This window comes from Plasmodium berghei (assembly GCF_900002375.2).
Source record: "Plasmodium berghei ANKA genome assembly, chromosome: 1".
Lineage (NCBI taxonomy): Eukaryota > Apicomplexa > Aconoidasida > Haemosporida > Plasmodiidae > Plasmodium > Plasmodium berghei.
In genome coordinates, this window is record NC_036159.2 from 256,784 (window position 1) to 277,273 (window position 20,490).

The 20,490-nt window shown below is 22.0% G+C and overlaps 5 protein-coding genes across 5 annotated transcripts; 3 read left to right on the top strand and 2 right to left on the bottom strand.

Moving 5' to 3' along the window:
* Positions 1-1,416: 1,416 nt before the first annotated feature.
* Positions 1,417-7,944, top strand: PBANKA_0106300 (conserved Plasmodium protein, unknown function; the record flags this gene model as incomplete). Its single annotated transcript, XM_034568227.1, has 1 exon — positions 1,417-7,944. One exon carries the CDS (start codon positions 1,417-1,419, stop codon positions 7,942-7,944), a length of 6,528 nt encoding a protein of 2,175 aa, XP_034419662.1.
* Positions 7,945-8,804: 860 nt separating this feature from the next.
* On the bottom strand, positions 8,805-10,669 carry PBANKA_0106400 (GTP-binding protein, putative; the record flags this gene model as incomplete). The annotated part of the gene is made up of 2 exons (XM_034568238.1): positions 8,805-9,060; positions 9,255-10,669. 2 exons carry the CDS (start codon positions 10,667-10,669, stop codon positions 8,805-8,807), a joined length of 1,671 nt encoding a protein of 556 aa, XP_034419663.1.
* An 862-nt stretch (positions 10,670-11,531) lies between these two features.
* PBANKA_0106500 (conserved Plasmodium protein, unknown function) lies at positions 11,532-13,895 on the top strand (the record flags this gene model as incomplete). Its single annotated transcript, XM_034568249.1, has 1 exon — positions 11,532-13,895. The coding sequence occupies one exon, from the start codon at positions 11,532-11,534 to the stop codon at positions 13,893-13,895; it is 2,364 nt and encodes a 787-aa protein (XP_034419664.1).
* Positions 13,896-14,201: 306 nt separating this feature from the next.
* Positions 14,202-16,356, bottom strand: PBANKA_0106600 (diphthine methyltransferase, putative; the record flags this gene model as incomplete). Its single annotated transcript, XM_034568260.1, has 12 exons — positions 14,202-14,356; positions 14,457-14,530; positions 14,639-14,740; positions 14,833-14,898; positions 15,011-15,077; positions 15,182-15,246; positions 15,330-15,398; positions 15,504-15,537; positions 15,623-15,728; positions 15,807-15,885; positions 15,996-16,152; positions 16,275-16,356. The coding sequence occupies 12 exons, from the start codon at positions 16,354-16,356 to the stop codon at positions 14,202-14,204; spliced, it is 1,056 nt and encodes a 351-aa protein (XP_034419665.1).
* Positions 16,357-16,875: 519 nt separating this feature from the next.
* Positions 16,876-20,409, top strand: PBANKA_0106700 (conserved Plasmodium protein, unknown function; the record flags this gene model as incomplete). The annotated part of the gene is made up of 1 exon (XM_034568271.1): positions 16,876-20,409. The coding sequence occupies one exon, from the start codon at positions 16,876-16,878 to the stop codon at positions 20,407-20,409; it is 3,534 nt and encodes a 1,177-aa protein (XP_034419666.1).
* Positions 20,410-20,490: the final 81 nt, after the last annotated feature.

Here is a 20,490-nt window from a genome sequence, read left to right on the forward strand (position 1 = left end):
GCATGCATATAAAAGAACTTCCTCAAACAGTACAATGCATTAACTTTATATTGTTTTAAAATTACAATGTAATAATATGTGAATATGTGCTTGTATATATAAATATATTTATACATAGCCATGCTTGTATGCATATATATGTATGTATACTGTGCTGCATGTAGATATATTTATTTATTTATTTATTCACATTTACATATATTTAATCCGTTTTAATTAAAAAGCAAAAGACATTTATTACCTATTATGTTGTTTATGTGTATTCATATACAATAAAGAGAAAATGAGCATAAAAAACAAAACTATATCTAAATATTATATATACAGATATTTATTCTTATAAGTGTGCAAAAAGCATAATATATTTTTGTCGTTTTTTTTGTCCTGTTTTAGTAAGACTTTTCCCTTTTCACCTGCTTTTCATATGAAATTTAAAATGTGTATTAAAAATGAAAACTATAATATATAATATTTTAATATCACTATTTTATATACATATTATATACTATATTATTTGTTTCATAGATTGTTATTTATTACACTTATATAAATATGTATAAAAAAATAATATATTTTTGTTACACATTTATATTTGCGTACATTTAAAAAATACGAGAACATATTAATATGTATATATGTTGTATATATTTTTTATTATGTTTACTATTATTAACGAATATTTGTGTGAATTACGTTAATATAATATTAATGAATAATAATGCAAAAAATCTGAAAAAAATTCAAAGAGAAAATATTATTTATCTATAAATATACTTATCCAAATAATTTAATTTTTAAGAGAATATTAAATTGTTTTTGTGTTGTCTCTTATGTTTTTATTTTTTTATAACCATTTTATTTACATTTTCATAATTGATAAGCGCTATATGCTAAAAATTTGGCAACATTTCGTTAGCGCTTTTATTTATATATATATGTGCTAGCTTTTTATATTTTCATACCTACATGTGTGAATATACTATATGCTGCATTATTTAATTTTTTATTTCACATGTTTTTATATTTTGTCTTGTTACTAGATTAGTGCAATATTGTTTTATCCAGAATTAATACATAAAAATAGATGGAAATTGTCATCAATATATATATATATATAATTGTTTTTTGTAACGTATAAATCATTTTTTATGTTTTTTTTGTATTCTAAATGAATTGGCATATAAGTATATGCAAAATTTATACAACTTATTAGCATATCATATATATAATTGTATATGTTATGGATCTATATACACTGCTATAAAAGCATTTTTGTTCATATGTTTATATTGTTTCCGTATTGATACACACAAAAAAAAAATATATTATATATATCTAGTGCAACACACTTATATATAACTGTTGCATATTGAAATAAAAAAAAATTATCAGAACTCAAGATTAAAGAATAAAGACATGGATTACAAAGTGAATCAAAAAGAGTTATGTGATAAATATCTCATACAATACAACGAAAATAATGAGGGTTCATATATAATTGACAATTATAATAAATATAAGAAATTGTCTCGATTTAACGACATTGATATAAATTGTTATTCAAAAAATAACAGCTGTGATAATATGCATATGACAACAAACAAATTTAATAATAAAGAAGGAGCATCTATTATTGGGAATGTTTATCAAAAATTTAATGTGCATAATACTTATAATGGAAATGTAGATAAAAAGAGTGAGTTTGAAAATAACAAGAAAGAGTCGTATTTGTTACGAAATGATATTGAGAATAAAAATGATATTCCTTATAAATATAATAATAATAAAACAAATTTCTATGAAATTTCACAAAAAGATAAAAATATAATTAACAATGATATAATAATAACACAAAATGGCCATAAAATTGAAAACAAGCAAAATGAAAATATAAATTATACAAGCATGAACCAAAATAAAAACAAAAAACAATGTATACTGGTTAGCGATATGCCTAATCGATATGCAGATAATAATTTAGAAAATCGAACAACAAAAGAGATAGCTAAATCTCCTTATGAAAAAAATAACACTAACATGAGCAATTGTTCAAGAATCGCTTATACAAACAATAATACAAATCTTGTAAATAAAGAATCATATAATAATATAAGATATTCTGATAAATATAAAAATATGAATAAAAAGACATATCGTTCAGTGAATCCGTTGAGTGAAATATTTGCGAATGTCATATATTCTAATATGCAGAATAATTCTATGAATAAAACCAAAGAAATGAAAAAAGAAAATTCTACTAAACAAACAGGTCACGAAGCGAATGAGAAAACTACTAGCATCAATACTAATTTGATTAGGAACGAAGATTATTATAATAGTTCCATTAGTACAAATAATAATAACATAAATAACGAAAACGATATAAATAATAATAATAATGCAAAAATAAAAAATATTTATAAAGGGCAAAACTACGATGATTACAATAACAGAAATCAAATGATAACAGAATCTGGAATTCAAAAAATAAATTATCAAAATTTAAAAAAAAAAAAAAATTATAAAAATAATATTTATAATAATATGAATAAAGAAAATATAGCTTATTCAAAAAATGATCCCAATAATATTAGTAGTATGCATAAAATGGCAACGATGTTAAATTCAGAGAATGAAGAGGATGTAACTTATTTATTTCAGAAACAAAAAATAGATAGCAAATTACAAAAAAATGAAACGGTAAAAACAGATTCTAAAAAATATAAGGGATCAAATTATCTAAATAGAAAATATAATGAAAATAGATTCATTAATATAATTCCCATGAAAAAAGAAAATACCTCGAAGAATTTTTCTGGTACTGGAACAGGATATACTAGTATATACAACGAAAATATAAATAATATAAACAATGTTAATAATAATGGGGGATATAAATATAATGATATATACAAGAAACTGATTAATAATTACAATAATTATAATTCGATTCATAACAACTATAATTCATTTCGAACTTTTGATGGAAAAGATAGACATGAAAAAAATAGCATAAAAAACCAAAACAATAAATTTCTCAATATTCCTACAAATACAAAATCTGTTGAAAATTTAAATCATTCTTTCAATTTAAAAAAAAAATCAAAAAAAAATAAATCAGGAAAGATTCAAAATAATAATAAAAATAAAAATAGTAATGAAAATATTATAAAAATCCAAAAACAAGAAGAAGGGCCAACAACAGAATCAAATAATAATAATAAAAAAAAGAACAATAACATCATTAATAATATTGATAAGGTTAATAGTAATGATAATGGAAATGGTAGTAAAAAGAAAAATGCAAATAAACATTTTAGTACAAATTTGTGTAATGCATGTTTAAACGTTGATGATGATGTTTATATTAAACAAATTAAAGAAATAATTGATAGGGACATTAATTTGTCAGAGGAAAATAGTAAAATAATATCTGAGTTAAAAACAAATAATATTTTAAATTCTTACATTTTTAAAAATATGAATTCTTTAGAAAATTTTAAAAAAGGAGGATTAACATGGGTAGTATATCCAAATAATTTGAATTCACAAAATGATAATAGTAATAATAATAATAATAGTTTATTGTGGAAATCTAATGATACTTTGGGTGTTGAAAATATTTCTGAAAATACAGGACTGCGTTTAAAAAATTCGAAGCATACAACGATAAATTATGATAAATTAGAAAAGGCTAAAGGAAATAATAATGGTTATTTAAATGGTAGTAATGAAACCGAATTTTCCTATGTAGATTTAATAAAAGATAATATTTTTTATAATGATAAATATATAATAGAACCCCTTATAGAGAATACATGGTTAAAGCGGGTTCTATTAATAATTAAAAAAGAATCATTAGATTTAGATGCGTTTATGTTTAAATTGAAATACTATTTTTATAAATCTGTTATTTTTTTATATCAAGAAGGTATCAAAGCATATTTAGGAGATGTAGCAAATCAAATGAAAATTTATATTAAATATAATTTTTGGTCTGCTTCTGAAATTGCTTTTATTTTATTACAACTAACAAATATATGTAATATAAAAATAGAAGTAAGAATAAAAGGGGAGATTGGTTGTGTTATATATCTAAACGACGAACCTCCAAACTTTAAAGGATTTGTTGATAGTCATACTTTGAATAATATATTTACTAAAAGAGATTGGATGTTGTTAAATGAGTTTGCAATACAAATGATGAGATATCAATCAAATGACGATTCTAATGAAAATTGTAATTGCCCATTGAATAAAAATATTAATTCTCAAAATTGTATTTCAGAAATATTATGTATAGAAGAGTTAGAAAAAGATCTTGAACCTGTTTTTAGTCCCGATTTAAATCAATTGATTTGTGATAAAAATATGAAAGAAAAATATAACACATCTGAACCCATTTTACAATTTAAAGAAAATCCAGAAACAGATACTCAAATGAATCCCATTTCTACATCTAACAATGTGGAAGTAGAAAATAATGATCAATTGGCTAATGATTCTACAGATGTCATTACAACATATAAAAATAATTCTGTAGAAACGAATACATGTATATTTTGTTCTTCATCAAATAAAAAAATGAAATCTTATATGTTCAATGGTGGTAGATATGCATTTGCTGCTAAATTAAAAGAAAAAATAAATGAATTTAAATTTAAAAGATTAGGAGATATTATACATTTAGTTCAATTAGCAATACATAAAGGAATATTTGTATACTCTCAACGCATTTTATTACCAATATCTGCTTGTGAAAAAAGTGCTGATGAATTATATCCCAAAATAAAAAGCTATAATTATGAAATTTGTAAAACTTTAAATGAAGTTATGAATATTATTTCATTATTAGTTGATCATAGACCAAATGGTTTAGTACTTGCTCAATTAAAACAACAATTTATTCTTCAATATAAAAAAGAATTAAATAGTTTACATTTTGGTTATAAAAAATTACAGAATTTACTTTTATCTGATCCTTTTAATAAATATTATAAACTTTATATTCCTAATGCAAATTTGCACCGAACTCATATTCAGCATCGAAAATATCAAACTCCTGAAAATTGCAAAATATTCAAAAAAGAAGTTGATGGTCTTTTCACTCATCTAAAATTTATTGAAGACAATGATTTTTATTATCACTATTATTCTGGATCACTTAATTTTGAGGAGGAATATGAAACTGAATTGGAAGAAATAGAAAAAGAAGATGTAATTAAAACAGATAAAAATAATGTTGATATTATGGATTCGAATAATTTGGTTGATGATCAAATTTTTACAAATGAAAATACGAACTTATCAAAAAATAGTTTAGTATCAAATAAAAAAAAAAAAAAAAAAAATGTAAACATTGATCTAAAATACAAAAATATAAATAAGTTACCTTTTTTTATACAAGAAAGTATAAAAAGTATATTTGAGTTTAATGAAATAGATAATAATGAAAAAGAAAATGATGTAATTGAGTCTTTAAATAAAGAACATGAATTAAATGAAAATATGCGTTTAATTTTACTCAGCATAAATAAAATAGAACAGGAAGAAGATACTGGTAATTATAATAAACCAGTAAAAGATGAAAAATTTGATTTTCAAAAAAATGAAAATAATATAACTGATAATAATATTAATAAGAGAAATAATTTAGTTAACTATTTGTATCATATAGATTTTGATACCGAAAATAATAATGCATATATACTTTTATTTAAAAAAATAAAAAATATATTTAATACTCCTTATACAAATAATGAAATTGATGATGATATAAATAAGAATAATAATTACTATAAGGATGAAGACGGTGTAGAAGAAAATTGGAATGATTCTAAATATAATATATGGAACTTTTTTTATAAAAAAAAAACAAATGATTATTTAGATCTAAATAACACATTTTATGTTTCTCCAATTTTGAATATTTATTCTTTGATTAAAAAATATAAAATAAAAAAAAAAAACAATGAAATCCTTTATTCTGAAAATAATCAAAAATATACAGAGAGCACAAATATTGAGAATGCTCAATTTTCTACTTTACCAATAAATAATAGTCAACATCATGGTGTGTCTAATTATAAATATCAGAATAATTTTGGATATTTTGAAGATGGTAAAAATATTTCAATAAATGCTCAAAATGATCATTCGAATTTTTTTGACACAAACTCGAGTATTCATGCTGATAATAAATATAATTTAGAAAAAACAAACTTAACAAAAACAAATAATCAAAATAATTTTATTAATAATCCTGATGGCAAAAATCAAAAATGTCATAGTTATAATAGTGTAAATAAATCTGAAAATTTTATTTGCCAAGAAAGGAATACACCATCTTCTAATTTGGGTTCACATAATAATATAGATGTAAAACTTAACAATAGCAATGTTAATAATAATCTAGTTAATTGTTCTAGTAAATTAACCAATAAGTATAATCAAAAAAATGTTAACAAATATTATAAAATTGAAAAAGAAGGAACTATTAATATGCTTAAAAAGAATTTTATTAAATTGGATCCAAAAGAAAACTATAATTATTTAGTTCAGAATAAAACTAATATTTATAATGAATATATAAGCGATTCTTTGCAATATGATGAAATTGAAAAGGAGTCTCAGAATGTGTCAATAAGTGTGTCTAATCATATGAAGAATACATTTAATGGTTTTGGAACAAAATTAAATATAAATAGTTCCAATAATTCCTTATATAATAATAGTAAGATCAAGATCAATAATTTAGTGCACTATGATAAAAGTGATAAAAATATTTATTTCGATACGCAAAAAATGGATGTAGTAAATTCAAATAAAAATTCGAACGTGTTTAACAGAGATAATGGAAGTAACGATGAACTTCTTCTGAATCATCTACACAATGAAATGTGCTACAAAAAAATTAGCAAAACAAATGATGTGTTTGAACAAGATAATGGTATTCAAAACGATTTAAAAAATTATATAGAAGAAATAAATGAATATGAACATGGAAATAATATTGATGTGAAATATTTAAATAAAGATATTGATATAAAACTTAGCGAAAATAAAAATAGGGATAATTTTACAGATAGCTATTATGATGAAAATTATGTCAATTATTCTGATGATTTATATAACGGAGATGATATAGTTAACTGTGTTCATAATAATGGATATTTTAGTATTGACGATCCAGATGATAGTAATATGGACCCAAGTTTTGAAAATTTATATAGCATTGAAGATAGCAATTTTATGAACAATCCAGAATTTTCTTCATTCTTTATCGACATAATTGACAATAAATGTATGGATGAAATGGGTGGTGTAATTCATATGGGCAATTATAGTAATGATAATTTAAATACTGACTCTCATTGTTTTAAAAAAATTAGTCTTATAAATAACAATATTAACGGAATTGAAGAAAACAATAATAGCAATTCTACAACTACAACAACTAACACTATCGATATTGCTAAAAATAAAATATTCATCAATAATGATAATGAAAAAAACAATATAATCACAGAATGTGATGTTGATATATTTCATAGTAGCAACTATTTAGATAATACAGTAAATAATTATTATGATAATACCACCAAAAATACAAAAATAAATAAATGTATACTTTTTGAATATAAGAAAAACTCTAATTTATATCCGAAAACTGGATATTTTAATAATGTATCCACTAATGATACAAATGTTAAAAGTGGAGATGATATATGGAATCATAACTCTATGTCAAGTACAAATTTGTCTTTATTAAATAGTGGTATATGTAATGACAAAATAAATAGCTTTTCTTTTTATTCAAATAATATGGCATCCCTACAAAATAATCCCATACTAAATAATTCGAGAAATAATAATAGTTTTAATAACATAAATAATTCAAAAGAATATATTGATTTTTTCTCATATAAAGATACACCCAATTAAATAGAAACTGAAAAAAAACAAAGAAATAAAAAGTATTGCTATTTATTAAGTACTAGCCAAAATGAGACATACTTTTTCCTAAGAAAAAATATGTATATGAACAAAATAATGCACTTATAAATAACTAATTTAAAAAAAATAACAGACTTGTCCATAGTTCAATAGAAAGAAAAGCACATAGTTAATGATAAAAGGAATAGGAATAATATAATATCCATTTAAATCAAAATAACTTTAGTAAACATGTCGATTATTCTAATCATAATACTTTTGATATATATCAATGAAATTTAAAAAAAGAAAAAAAACATTACAAAAAACAAACATATTTTAAAACGTCAATAAATACAATTATTTACTGAACGAGGTAATAAATATGAAAAAATTATGCAAAATTAAAAAAATTTGTTCGTAAAAATATACAAAGAATGTGTCGAATTAGCACACCTAAGTATATATCTCTGAATTTGTATATAATATAATTTTCATCAAATAAAACAATATAAAATATGTAAAATTTCCGAATTTTGTCGAAAAGTGTATATTTTCACGCTACACTATTTTAATCATTTATGATAAAAAACACCGTAAATAGTTCGTATTATATTTTTTTTATTACATTTCTAGAACTATTCATAATATATAGAATTTAATTTGTTTTTTTTATGGCGCAATTTATTATTGTTTTTGTTCATAAATATACTAATTTTTATTATAAAAACCTGATATGTTCATGCAATTTTGACATAATTTTCCATTTACTAGCCAAAATTGTTCATTCCATTCATAAAATTTCATGCACAAATGTGTGCAGTTATATAATGCTAACTATATATAACGCATGCTATTTTATATTATTTTTATAAACGTGAAAAAAAACTATTATTATGCTTTAATTTTTGTACACAATTCCTTAGACAATTGACAAATTCTGTTATTCCCATTCCGTATTTTGCACTGACAAAAAAAATGGGAATATTATTATCATAATTTTTTATTCCTTTATAAGCTTCCTCCACCTTATTCATTTTTTCTTTGAAGTTTAAATCACATTTGTTTATAACGACAATATAAGGTTTTTGATATATACGGTCATCTTTCCGCTTTAATTCTTCCCTGCAAATGATGAAAAATGATACATTGAAAAATGGAAATATGCAAATACAATATATTATAAAAAAAAAACAATGCACACAAATTTATTAAAATGTGGAGAAAGCTTTGCATTTTTGTATAATTATTTATATTTTTGCAAAATTGGGGGATCAGTTATTGGGAGTAGCCCCATATAATGCAAACATATAATATACCTGATGTTGCAAAACTGAGCAGCTATATCCATGTTGATATCAAGAATTATTACAAGAAGGTGAGTTAACTCCATATATTTCATAAAATTTGGATTAATATTAAAAGTTATATTATTTTTCTCGTCATTTTGAGAAGTTTCGCTTTTTTCACTAAAAAAATCTGCCACCGATATCTGGTAATTGTCTTTAAAAAATATTTTTTTTAATATGTATAAATTATTAACAGTGTGAATTTGATGTGTAATTAAAGACAAAAGAGTTGATTTCCCAACTCCATCATATCCTATAAAGCATATATCGCTAATACATTTATATACAACACGTATATAATTAATAACACCACTTTGCCCTTTTTCAAATGAAAATGTGTTTTGCATATTATTCCCTTTACCCCCCATTCCTCCTTTTGATAGTAAAATACAATTATTTGTTTCGCACAAAAGTCCAATATATTTTTCTTTTCTTATGTTTTGGTCCATAATTTTTATTTGTTTTAAAATATGTTGATTTCTTTTAAGATAAACAGGATCTTCTTTTTTTATAATGTTATAAACATTTTCTTCATAATTCGATTTATAATAAATTAATTTTTTTTCTTTTTTTTCATATAAATTTTCATTTATTGTATCCTCTGCATTTGTTTTTTTTTCTAATTTTAGGTTATCCAAATTGCTTGGAACATTTTTATGGTTAGCAACTTTATTCCCATGACACAATTCATTCCCATTTATATTATCCTTATTACCTTTATCATTTTGATCTGGTAAAATTTTATAAACATGACAAACTTTGTTTAAATATAAAAAAATATTGGTACCATTTTTTCCTCTCAATTGATTTGCTTTTCCTTTCCCCCCATTTGTAGCTAATATAGCACAAGGTAACTCTGATAAGTTGTTAATAAAAATATGTTTATTTTTATCATCATTTTTTTTATTTCCAACATTTTTATGATTAATATTTCCTTTAACAGATGAATAACACAAATATATACTTCCACCATCTCCCCCTTTTCCTCCATTAGGTATCCCTAAATTTCCAAAAACCTTTCTTTTAAACTTTTTAAAACTAAGAGCACCATCTCCCCCTGTCCCACTTTCGCATTTTATTATTCTTTCACTTTCATAAAAAATTGATTTACTCCTAGTAAATTTTACCAAATTATTTTGTGGTTTTATTAAATCCTCTTTATGGTCTATATTTTTGCACACATTTATGGTATTACAGTCATCCTCATCATTTTTTTTATTTTTTTTTCCATTTTGATTATGTCCATAAGTTTTAATATCATTTTTATTTTCTTTGTTAATAATTTTTATGCTATAAAAAAAAATACTTTTGGAAAAAATTCGGCCTTCACAAAAAACTGTATTATTTTTTAATATTCCATTTATTTGTTTAAATTTATTAATCATTTCAAAACGAGGTAGCTTTTCAGCATATACAAAAATGAGCAACACAATTTGCTTGTGTATTTCCCCCTTTTAGTTCACAAGTGGAATTATCTTTTATACCAACTATATAAACATAGTGATAGATAATTAAGATATAATTTTTATAGTATATGTAAAAGTTATGGACATATTCATATAATCCTTATATTTTTCAAATTTTTTTTTGATATTTATTGGATAGTGTAATACTGAGAAAATGATGACACAAAAAATATGTCACTGACATAATTTTTATGTAAAGTCTAAAAAAAAAAAAACTACAAATTAAGCTAGCTAAAATAAAAATTTAGCTAGTTCCAATAACAATAAAGTTGAGAAACACTAATCAATATCTCAAAATTATACAAAATATATTATATTTCCCATTTAGATGTTCTATAACATTATCGTAGTATTTAATATAAATATAATTTCTCGCTCCGATAAAGAAAATATTTTATAGTAATTTTTTTTGAAATAATATAGGAGAGATTTAAAATAGCTTTTATTTATTCACATATGATTTTTTCACTTACTATCTAACTAATATACATTGTGGGCTTATTTATTTGTAATATTTTACATTTTATTTCCTATTTTTTTGAAATATTTGAAAAAATCACTAAAAAGGAACAACTTTAGCTAAAAATTTTAATGAAAACACACATGGCGCGTAATATATTAATGAACTTTATGATAAATTATTTATGAATAAAAATTCTTTAAATAGTCTTTCTTGATTTATATTCTTGTTTTATTATGCTGTGAAAATAATTTTTTTAATTTTTTTTGTGGTGTGATTGTATTATCACATATTTCTTAAACTGTTTTATCATCAATCTTAATGAAAAAGGTTTACTGTTTTTTATATTTTTGCAACGTGTTTTTTAGTGGTACAAAGTATAATAGAAAAACGATTTTCAATTTAAATATAAAAAAGATTAAGAATATAGAAAACAAGTATCCACAAAATAATAACAATTTTAGTCATAAACTTTATAATACAGATGATAATAATAATAATTATAGTCAATTTGACATAAATCGAGATAATGAATATAATGAAATATTAAATGATATAATATATGAATATGAAAAAGAACAAAAGGAAAAAAATAAAGGAGATAAAATATCTCAAATAAGTGAAAAAGATGGAAAAGAAAAAAATCAAAACACAGTCAACACCAATAATAATAATAATAACACATACATACCAAAAAATAAAGAGCACAGCACGTCAAAAGATGAGCATAATACACCACTATGGGAAAAGGAAATTGAACGAATAAATAAGCTTAAAAATAATAATTTACTAAATTTATGTGACTTAAATTATGATTTTCATAGACTGGTCATTAATACATCGAAAGTGGACGAAAATAACGAAGAGGAAAACTATAATAAAATCAGTTTATTTTTAGAATCACAAGTTTTGAATAAAAATAAAGAAGAATCAAACCTATGTATTGAGGACAGTATAGGTCGTTACTTTTTAAAAATAAACGATGAGTTTATTCAAACAATTTCAGAAAAAGAATTACATAGTTTCAAAAATGTAATACATAAAAAAATTATTTATCTTAAATACCAGTATCTGAAAAAATATAAAAGTGCTATTGATCAAGCAAAAAAAGTTAGTAAAACAAAAACAGAAGAAATAAACAAACATGTATCATTAGTATATGAAGGGGACGAGAACAGTTCAATGGAAAATGATGATTCAAATTTGTTAGGCATGAAAGAAAAAAATAGTAGTAAAATGGGTAATAATAATAATGATAATAGTGATAATGTTAATAATATTCATATAAATAACTCTGAAGAAAATGAAATGAAAACAAACGCGCCAGAACTGTCTTTAGAAAAAATAAACGAAATGATAGATCTTAGCCAAAAGCTTTCTAAATTGCAAAAAAATTTTGACGACTTAAAAAAGTTTGATATATTTAAAATTTTAAATGAAAATCGATTTTTAAATAATTTAAAAATAAAAAACTTCCAATTTTTTGAATATTCTTGTGCTTCTTTGAAAGAAGATATGGATCAGTTCATAAAAAAAATCAGGATGAAAAAAAATGAAAACGAAATTGAAGAAAGTGATGTAAACAAATTCTGTTATTTAAGTGTACCTAAAATCAATGATATGCATTTTTTAAATACCGAAAAAAAAACAATAATAATAAAAGTACCAAATGAAGAAAAGAAAGAAAAAAAAATATTAAAACCTGTGAAAGAATTGAATATTGAAACAGATAAAGCAATTCTATTATTAAGTCAAAATGATAAAAAATTAAATGTTAGTGTTCGAAGTATTTGTGATAAAATTGGATATCTAACACAAGGGTTGTGTATATATCCTCAATTAGACAGTGAAATAAATAATAAAGAATTTGATAATAAAAAAAGTTATTTGAAAAATGAAAAAATTATTAAGAGGTTACTAATATTATTAATTTTTTATTTTAAGATAAAAAATGTTTATGTTATATGTATGGATGATATAAGTTCAAAACTTTTTTACAATTTCATTAAAACTAATAATAATATTTTTAAGGACTTTTACACATATGGTGTAGAAGAAGAAAAGGATGAAGAATCTACCCCAAACTCACAAAAAAGAAAATATGTAGATCTTGATAAAATAACATTTTCTCATATTTTCAACAAAAATTTTGTACCTTTATATTCAATAGAATCAATAATAAAAAATTATGTTTTTATATTGGATAAAGATGAAATATTTTATGATATTTCTTTTTTTAAAAGATCTTGTTTATTTATGTTTTTAAATAAAAATTTAAACAAACAAAGTCATGTTTTTTTTTCGAAAGTTCAACATTTTGCTTATTACAAAAAATTTGATTATCCATATATATATAATATTGATACCAAATATTCACTAAGTACTTTAAAAGCTTTTAATGAAATTATTTTATATTTAACAACATGGATTGATATATTTAATACTAGTGAAACAGAGGATTTGAGTTCAATCAATTGGATAAACGAAAATGAACAGGAACATATAGAATCAGATATAAATAATCCAAAAACAAAAAGTGATAAAAATTCAAACGAAAATTATGATTCAGACCAAAAATATTATGATGAATATGACACATCTATGGAAAATGAATATTCCGAATTTGATCAATCAGACAATACTGACGAAAAGGAATGTAGTGGTGAATATGGCGAAAATCCATAAATAAAGGAATCAATAAATACAAAATAAAAAAAACAAAAAATTAAAAATATTTCTTTTTTGCTCATTAATGAGAAACTGAGACGTAATTAAATTTTTTTTTTTTTTTTAAATAAAATACCACTGAAAATAGAGAAATAAAAAAGAAAGACAAATATAATATGAATAGTATACTGAAATATGGGAAAATTTTAAAAATAAATGAATATTATATATAGGGGATATAAAACTGATATGATAGATAAAATAAAATTTACAAACTTTTGGATAAGTTCATATTTTGTTTTGGTTTTTTTTTCAAATTGCATTTCACTCAAACCACAATTGAACCTCTTTATTATAAAAAGAGCAAGACATATAAATTTTTTTTTTTTTTTTTTTTTTGTGATTGTCTAAAATTTGTATGCCATCTATTCCGTAGGTTAATTCATTATTATTACTTATCATTTCTTTGAAAATATATTCTGAATATTTCAAAAAAAAAAAAAAAAAAAAAAATGATGAACATTCAATTAGAAAAATAAACAAATACATAACATAAATATAAATGTATACTATTCATACCGTTTTTTATTTTTTTTATTATTTGAGCTCCTCCGTCACACATTGCTACAAGTAATTTATCCAGAGCCCCATTTCTAAAAATAAAAAAATGTTAAATATGCGGGAATATAGTTTGGTGTAACTGTTAGAAGTGCACAAATTAAATAAAACATGTTTAATAACAATTTTTTTTATTTACATACTTATATGCAAATTTAATTCTCCATATGCTTGATTTTAAATCAATTGTTTGTAATGGGTCCTGAATATTTCTCAGGTCAAAAATTCGAATTTTGTTATCATATCTAAGAATAAAGATAGAAACAATGGAAATAATAAATAAGAATCACAAACTTAGACATTAAGGATTTTATATTTTTTTTTTTTTTTTTCATACGAGCCCGTATATAAAGTCCTGTTATGAGATTCAAATTTAACCACTGTAACTCCCTGAGGATGTGATCTAAAAAAATTGAAAAATATAACTATGCATATTTTTTATATAGACAAACAAGGATTATATATATCAATTATTTATTTAATATAATATTTTAATTTGATAAAATTTATATTACCTATTATTTTTGTGGGAATAATTTTTAGATCTCATATCCCAGATTTTGAAAGAACAATCATCAGAACCTAATAAAAAAAAGTTGAATATTATGAAATAAAACTAGTACAGTTATATATACATGTACATGTGAAAACTATTTTTTATATTTCTTAAAAAAATGAAACCATACCAGTGGTAATTATATTTTCATTTCCTGTGAATGCACAAGACCATACGTGATATTCATGAGCTTTCCTGTTTTATAAATATATAACATATCAAAATAAAATTGGTAAAATCTTAATAAAAAAAAATATATATATATATATATATATTACCAAAAGTTAACTGGATTTCCGTCTGAGATAAAAGATATATCCCCATTACTGAATGACACACACATTTTCCTGAAAACAAACAGAAATAGAAAATATTTATATGTATTATTAAATTTAAATAATATATATTATTTATTTATTAATTTTGCTAATTTTGTTTTTATTTTTGATTACTCTATTTTGTTTTCTAACGCATCAAAAGATAGACCTATATAAAAAAAAATAATTTTTTTAAATGAAAATAATTAAAATGTAAATATTAATATATTTTGTTTATATACAATTTTATTTACCTGAGTTATTTTTTTCATCTTTAGTTGCAAGTATCTTATCATAGGTTCCATCCTTTATACTTGATAAATATAATCCGTTGACACATATACTTCCAAGCATTAAATCCTTAAAAAAAAATGGGAAAACTGTTATAGAAATAGCCAAAAATTGTTTTTATCGTTTTTCTATTGTTTTAATACTAACATCATTTGCGAACAAGTAGCTCGATTGTAGAACTCCGCTATGGTAATTTATATTTTTCTCATAACTTAATGCATAGTCACTTTGAAAAAATAAAATGAAATAGAGTGAAATATAGTAAAACAGAATGAAATATGGAATAAAATCCATTTAAAGCAATGTGCATATATTATGTGACAATTTTAGAAATACTTTTTTCTTTTCAATTGGTTATCATTTGTATTTTCCACAAGTCTATACAAATAAACCTTTCCTTTTTTTTTTTGCTCAATGTTATGCACCTCTTTATTCGTTTTAAGCTGATATGTTGATATAGCGGTTAGACCAAAATACTCACTAAGTTTATCATCTAAAAAAGAAATAAAAATAAAATTATAGCATTTTTCATAGATATATAAAAGTGTAAGTCATATCATATTAGTATAAAAATAAATTGTGTATTTTTTGGTTTTTGATTATTTTCGCTTTAACCACAATAATTTGACAATGCTATGCTGGGAAAAACACAAATATCATCACAACAGTATTTCAAATTATACTTTTTCTCTATCATTGTTTCTATAATTTTATCACGATATTAAGTTAAAAAATAATATATATTCATATATGTATGCATAATTAATATTTAAAACATGTTATAGCTAGCTATTTTTTTTTTTATTTCATTATTTTTTTTTTATATTTCATATTTATTTTATTATATTTTCATTTTTTATTGTTCTTTTTGCTAAGATTTTTAAAAAATGCTTGTTTCGTTATTATGAATATGTTCAATTTTTTCTTTCATTTTTTGCTTAAGGTTGTTAATGCATTTTATTATTGTGTAGCATTTCGATTTTTTGAAAACGTTTTTTTTGCATTATTTCACATTCTCGTACGCCAAAATAGCCAAACTGCTATCCCACACAATCCTATCAGCAATGTTTTAGTCGATTCATTATAAATAATAAAACTGATAATTAACATACATATATATATATATATATGTAAATATTAGTTACATTTTTACAATGTACTATGGGTATATGTAATAGTTACTAAAATAAGAACATATAGCTACACATTATTTTTAATGAACTCACGATTCCTTCTTTTTTTTTTATTCTTAAAATTTTGTTTTTGTTACATTAAAAATATTAATAGATTTACAAATAGCAGTTTTTCAATCTTAAAAAGTGAAAAAGACGAAGCACAAAACAGAAAAAAAAATAAACAAATTTATTTAAATAATACTGGCCATTCTATATATGAAAATAAAAATGTTCTAAAAAATGGCGGCATTAATGATGTTGATGCTATAGAAAACATAACAGACAATTTCAGTTGTGATGAGGATAAAAATATTAATATAAAATTTCTAAATGCAAATAAAGAAGAGGATTATAATAACCTATATTTCTATCACATATTTAAAAAAATTAATATTATCAAAAAAAATAAATATATATACAGCCCAGCAAAATATGAAGCAATGCGATCATATATAAAGAGAGAATTAAATGATTGTTTAGATATAAATACTACATCTTATATATTTAAACTTTCTGAATATTTCCCAAAAAATATTTTAGATGTATCCGTATACGTAAATGAAATTATAAATATTCTTAGTTTTTTTACATTTAATAATTCTAATAATGTAAATCAAATAGCTAGTTGTCATACTGATCTTGGTATGGATGATATAAAAGGAGGAAACAATAAATTAAATGAAAATTTGAAAAATTTATCTGAACAAGTTAATATAAATAATAATCACAGAAACTATAACGATGATACTAATAGTTGTGATGAAATTATAAATACACACATTAATTCTAATGTACTTATGGAAAATAATCACATGAACAACGTTCATAATTTTATGAACAAATCAGAAGAAGATTATCCAAATTTAGTTTCAGAAGGAGATAAAAATAATTTATATGATGAAAAAAAAATACAAATGATAAAAGAAGCATATATAAATAAACTAAAAGGAAAAAATGAAGAGGCAAGCAAATTATGCAACTCTTACAACGATGTTGACAATACAAACAATATTACTAGCGATATTAAGGATGAAAATTTGTTTAGTTCAATACAAAAAAAAAAAGATAGTACAAAAATTAGCAAAGTAATAAGCAAGGATGCAAACTATAAATCATTTAGCTACTTTTTTTTTCGGCTAGTTGACGCAATTAGTGGGTTATTTTGTTGCATAGGAAAAAGGAGCAAAAGAGAAGAAATTTATAATTATTTGAAAAATTTTAAATCTATTGAAAAAATAAAAAATTATAGTATAACTGATATTAATTTTAATACAGATTTTATGATATACATTATAAGGTTAACAAAATACAAGCATGATAATTTTATTTGTTCTTTAAAAAAATTAAAAATGTATGATACTGAAACAATTAAAAAAATATTTTTAAACTCAGTATATGATAATATTTTAGATTTAGAATATATAAAAAATTTAGAACATGAATATATTATAAAGGAAGGAAATGGGGAAAAACTTTCCAATAAAATATTTAACGATTTAATTGAAAACAAAAATTGTGATAACGATGTAAAGACAACACATAATTCAGTCAAGATAGAAAATATAAGCCAAACAAATATTACACAAATTGAAAAGAAATATAAATTTTTATTAGAAAAGAAATTAGAAGAACAATCCATTAAAAAACAAGTTCCAAAAATAAATGACGGCGATTTAAAAAATTTAATCAAAGATATTATAGGTAAAAATGTTTTCACAAAAAAAAATGCTGCTTCAAAGGATAAAAAAAAAATGAAAAAAATGAAAAATGGCAATAAAGTATTGCCTGTGTATATACACGAAGTCGAGGAAACTCATATAATGAAAATATTGTTACAAAATAAATATAACCATATAAATTTGAACTCTATAACTGTGAAAAATCTCATAAAAAAAATGAATACCTTACTTCGTTCATACGATATTAACATTACCATTCAGGTGAAAAAAGGAAATACTACCATTGTTGATGAAAAAATTATGAACAATTCAGGAGAAAATGAAAAAACGCCTGAACAAAATAGTAGCGATGATAGTAGTACCAATATTGAGAGCGAACAAAATAATGGAGAAATAAAACAAGAAGAACGCGAGATGAAAAAAACAAAAACGGATTTATGTGTCGACTTAAGCGATATAACATTGTCAGATGTAAAAAATTATATACATGGTAATGCAAATAATGGAATAGAAAATATAAATAATGGAATAGAAAATATAAATAATGGAATAGAAAATATAAATAATGGAATAGAAAATATAAATAATGAAATAGAAAATATAAATAATGATGGTCATATTGTTCAAAATAGTGATACAGCCGAAAAAAATGTTTTAAAATATTTTGACGTAACAGAAAATAAAAATTCAATAATATTTGAAATTAATGATTATATTTTGCAAAACGAAAATAAATCAACACAAAAACAGATAGGGGAATCAATAAAATTCGAAAATGTAGAAAAACTTTATGAAAATGATTTGGCTCAAATTGAGAAAGAACTAATAAATGAACAAGAAAAGGAAAGCAGAACCGGCACAACAGAGCAAACCAAAAATAATGAACCCAATATAAACTTGCCAGAAAAAACTAAGAAAATGGAGAAGAAACTGGGAAAAGTATCAGAAAAAATGGAAAATGAAATGGAAAACGAGATGAGTGGAGAAAAAAAAAAAAAAATCAACAAAGAAAACAAAGAAAACAAAGAAAACAAAGAAAACAAAGAAATAGAAAAGCTGAAAGTGCATTTTCGATATATAAACAATAATAAACTAAAATACAATTTTGAAAATGTATACGCAAAAAATATCGAAGAAAAAATAAAATTATTATTATTTATTTTAAAGAATGAAAATAAAAAAAAAATTATTATATCAATTGATGAAAAAGAAACAGATTTAATTAAAATGAAATGTAAAATTGAAAAGGTGGAATATGAAGATATTGTAAGCACTTTAAAAAATATAAAGTATTATTTTGCAAAGAACATAAACTCAAATAATTCATGTTTTGTATTTATGAATGAAATTGAAAATACTTTAGTTTTACGAAAAATGTTTGGAAAATTAAGAGAAAGTGAAAATGATGAAAAAAAAATAATTGTATATCATTTTTATAATAGTGAACATAAATCTTGTGTCCTTAAAAAATTGTTTTATTCTATAACAAATGATGAAGATGTTTATTCAACATATTTAGGTAAAACCAGAAATAAAAAATCCCAAAATAAGCATATCGAAAAAGGAAATATTATCAATAAAGGTGGGTCTATTTCTTGGAAAACTTCTGAGCGAAATATAAAGACACACACATTTGAAAAATATAATAATAATAAAAATAATGAAATAAAAAAAAGGGGGAAAAAAAAGTTGAAAATATCTGAACAAAATTGGTTATCGTTTAGAAGAAGAACTTTAAAAAAAATTGATGATATGAAAAAAAAAGCGGAACTTATAAAAAAAAAAAAAACTGAAAAAAGAGATAAAAAAGTTAAAAGGGTTATTGAAAAATTAAAATCAAAAGAAAGAAAGAGAGCTGGGAAGTTACCCAAAAAACAAACAAACAAAAAAAAGTAAAATAAAAAGTATGAGATATAATATTGCAAACTTTTTTTTTTATATGAAAAAGAAAAGTGATATTGTATGCATATAATATGT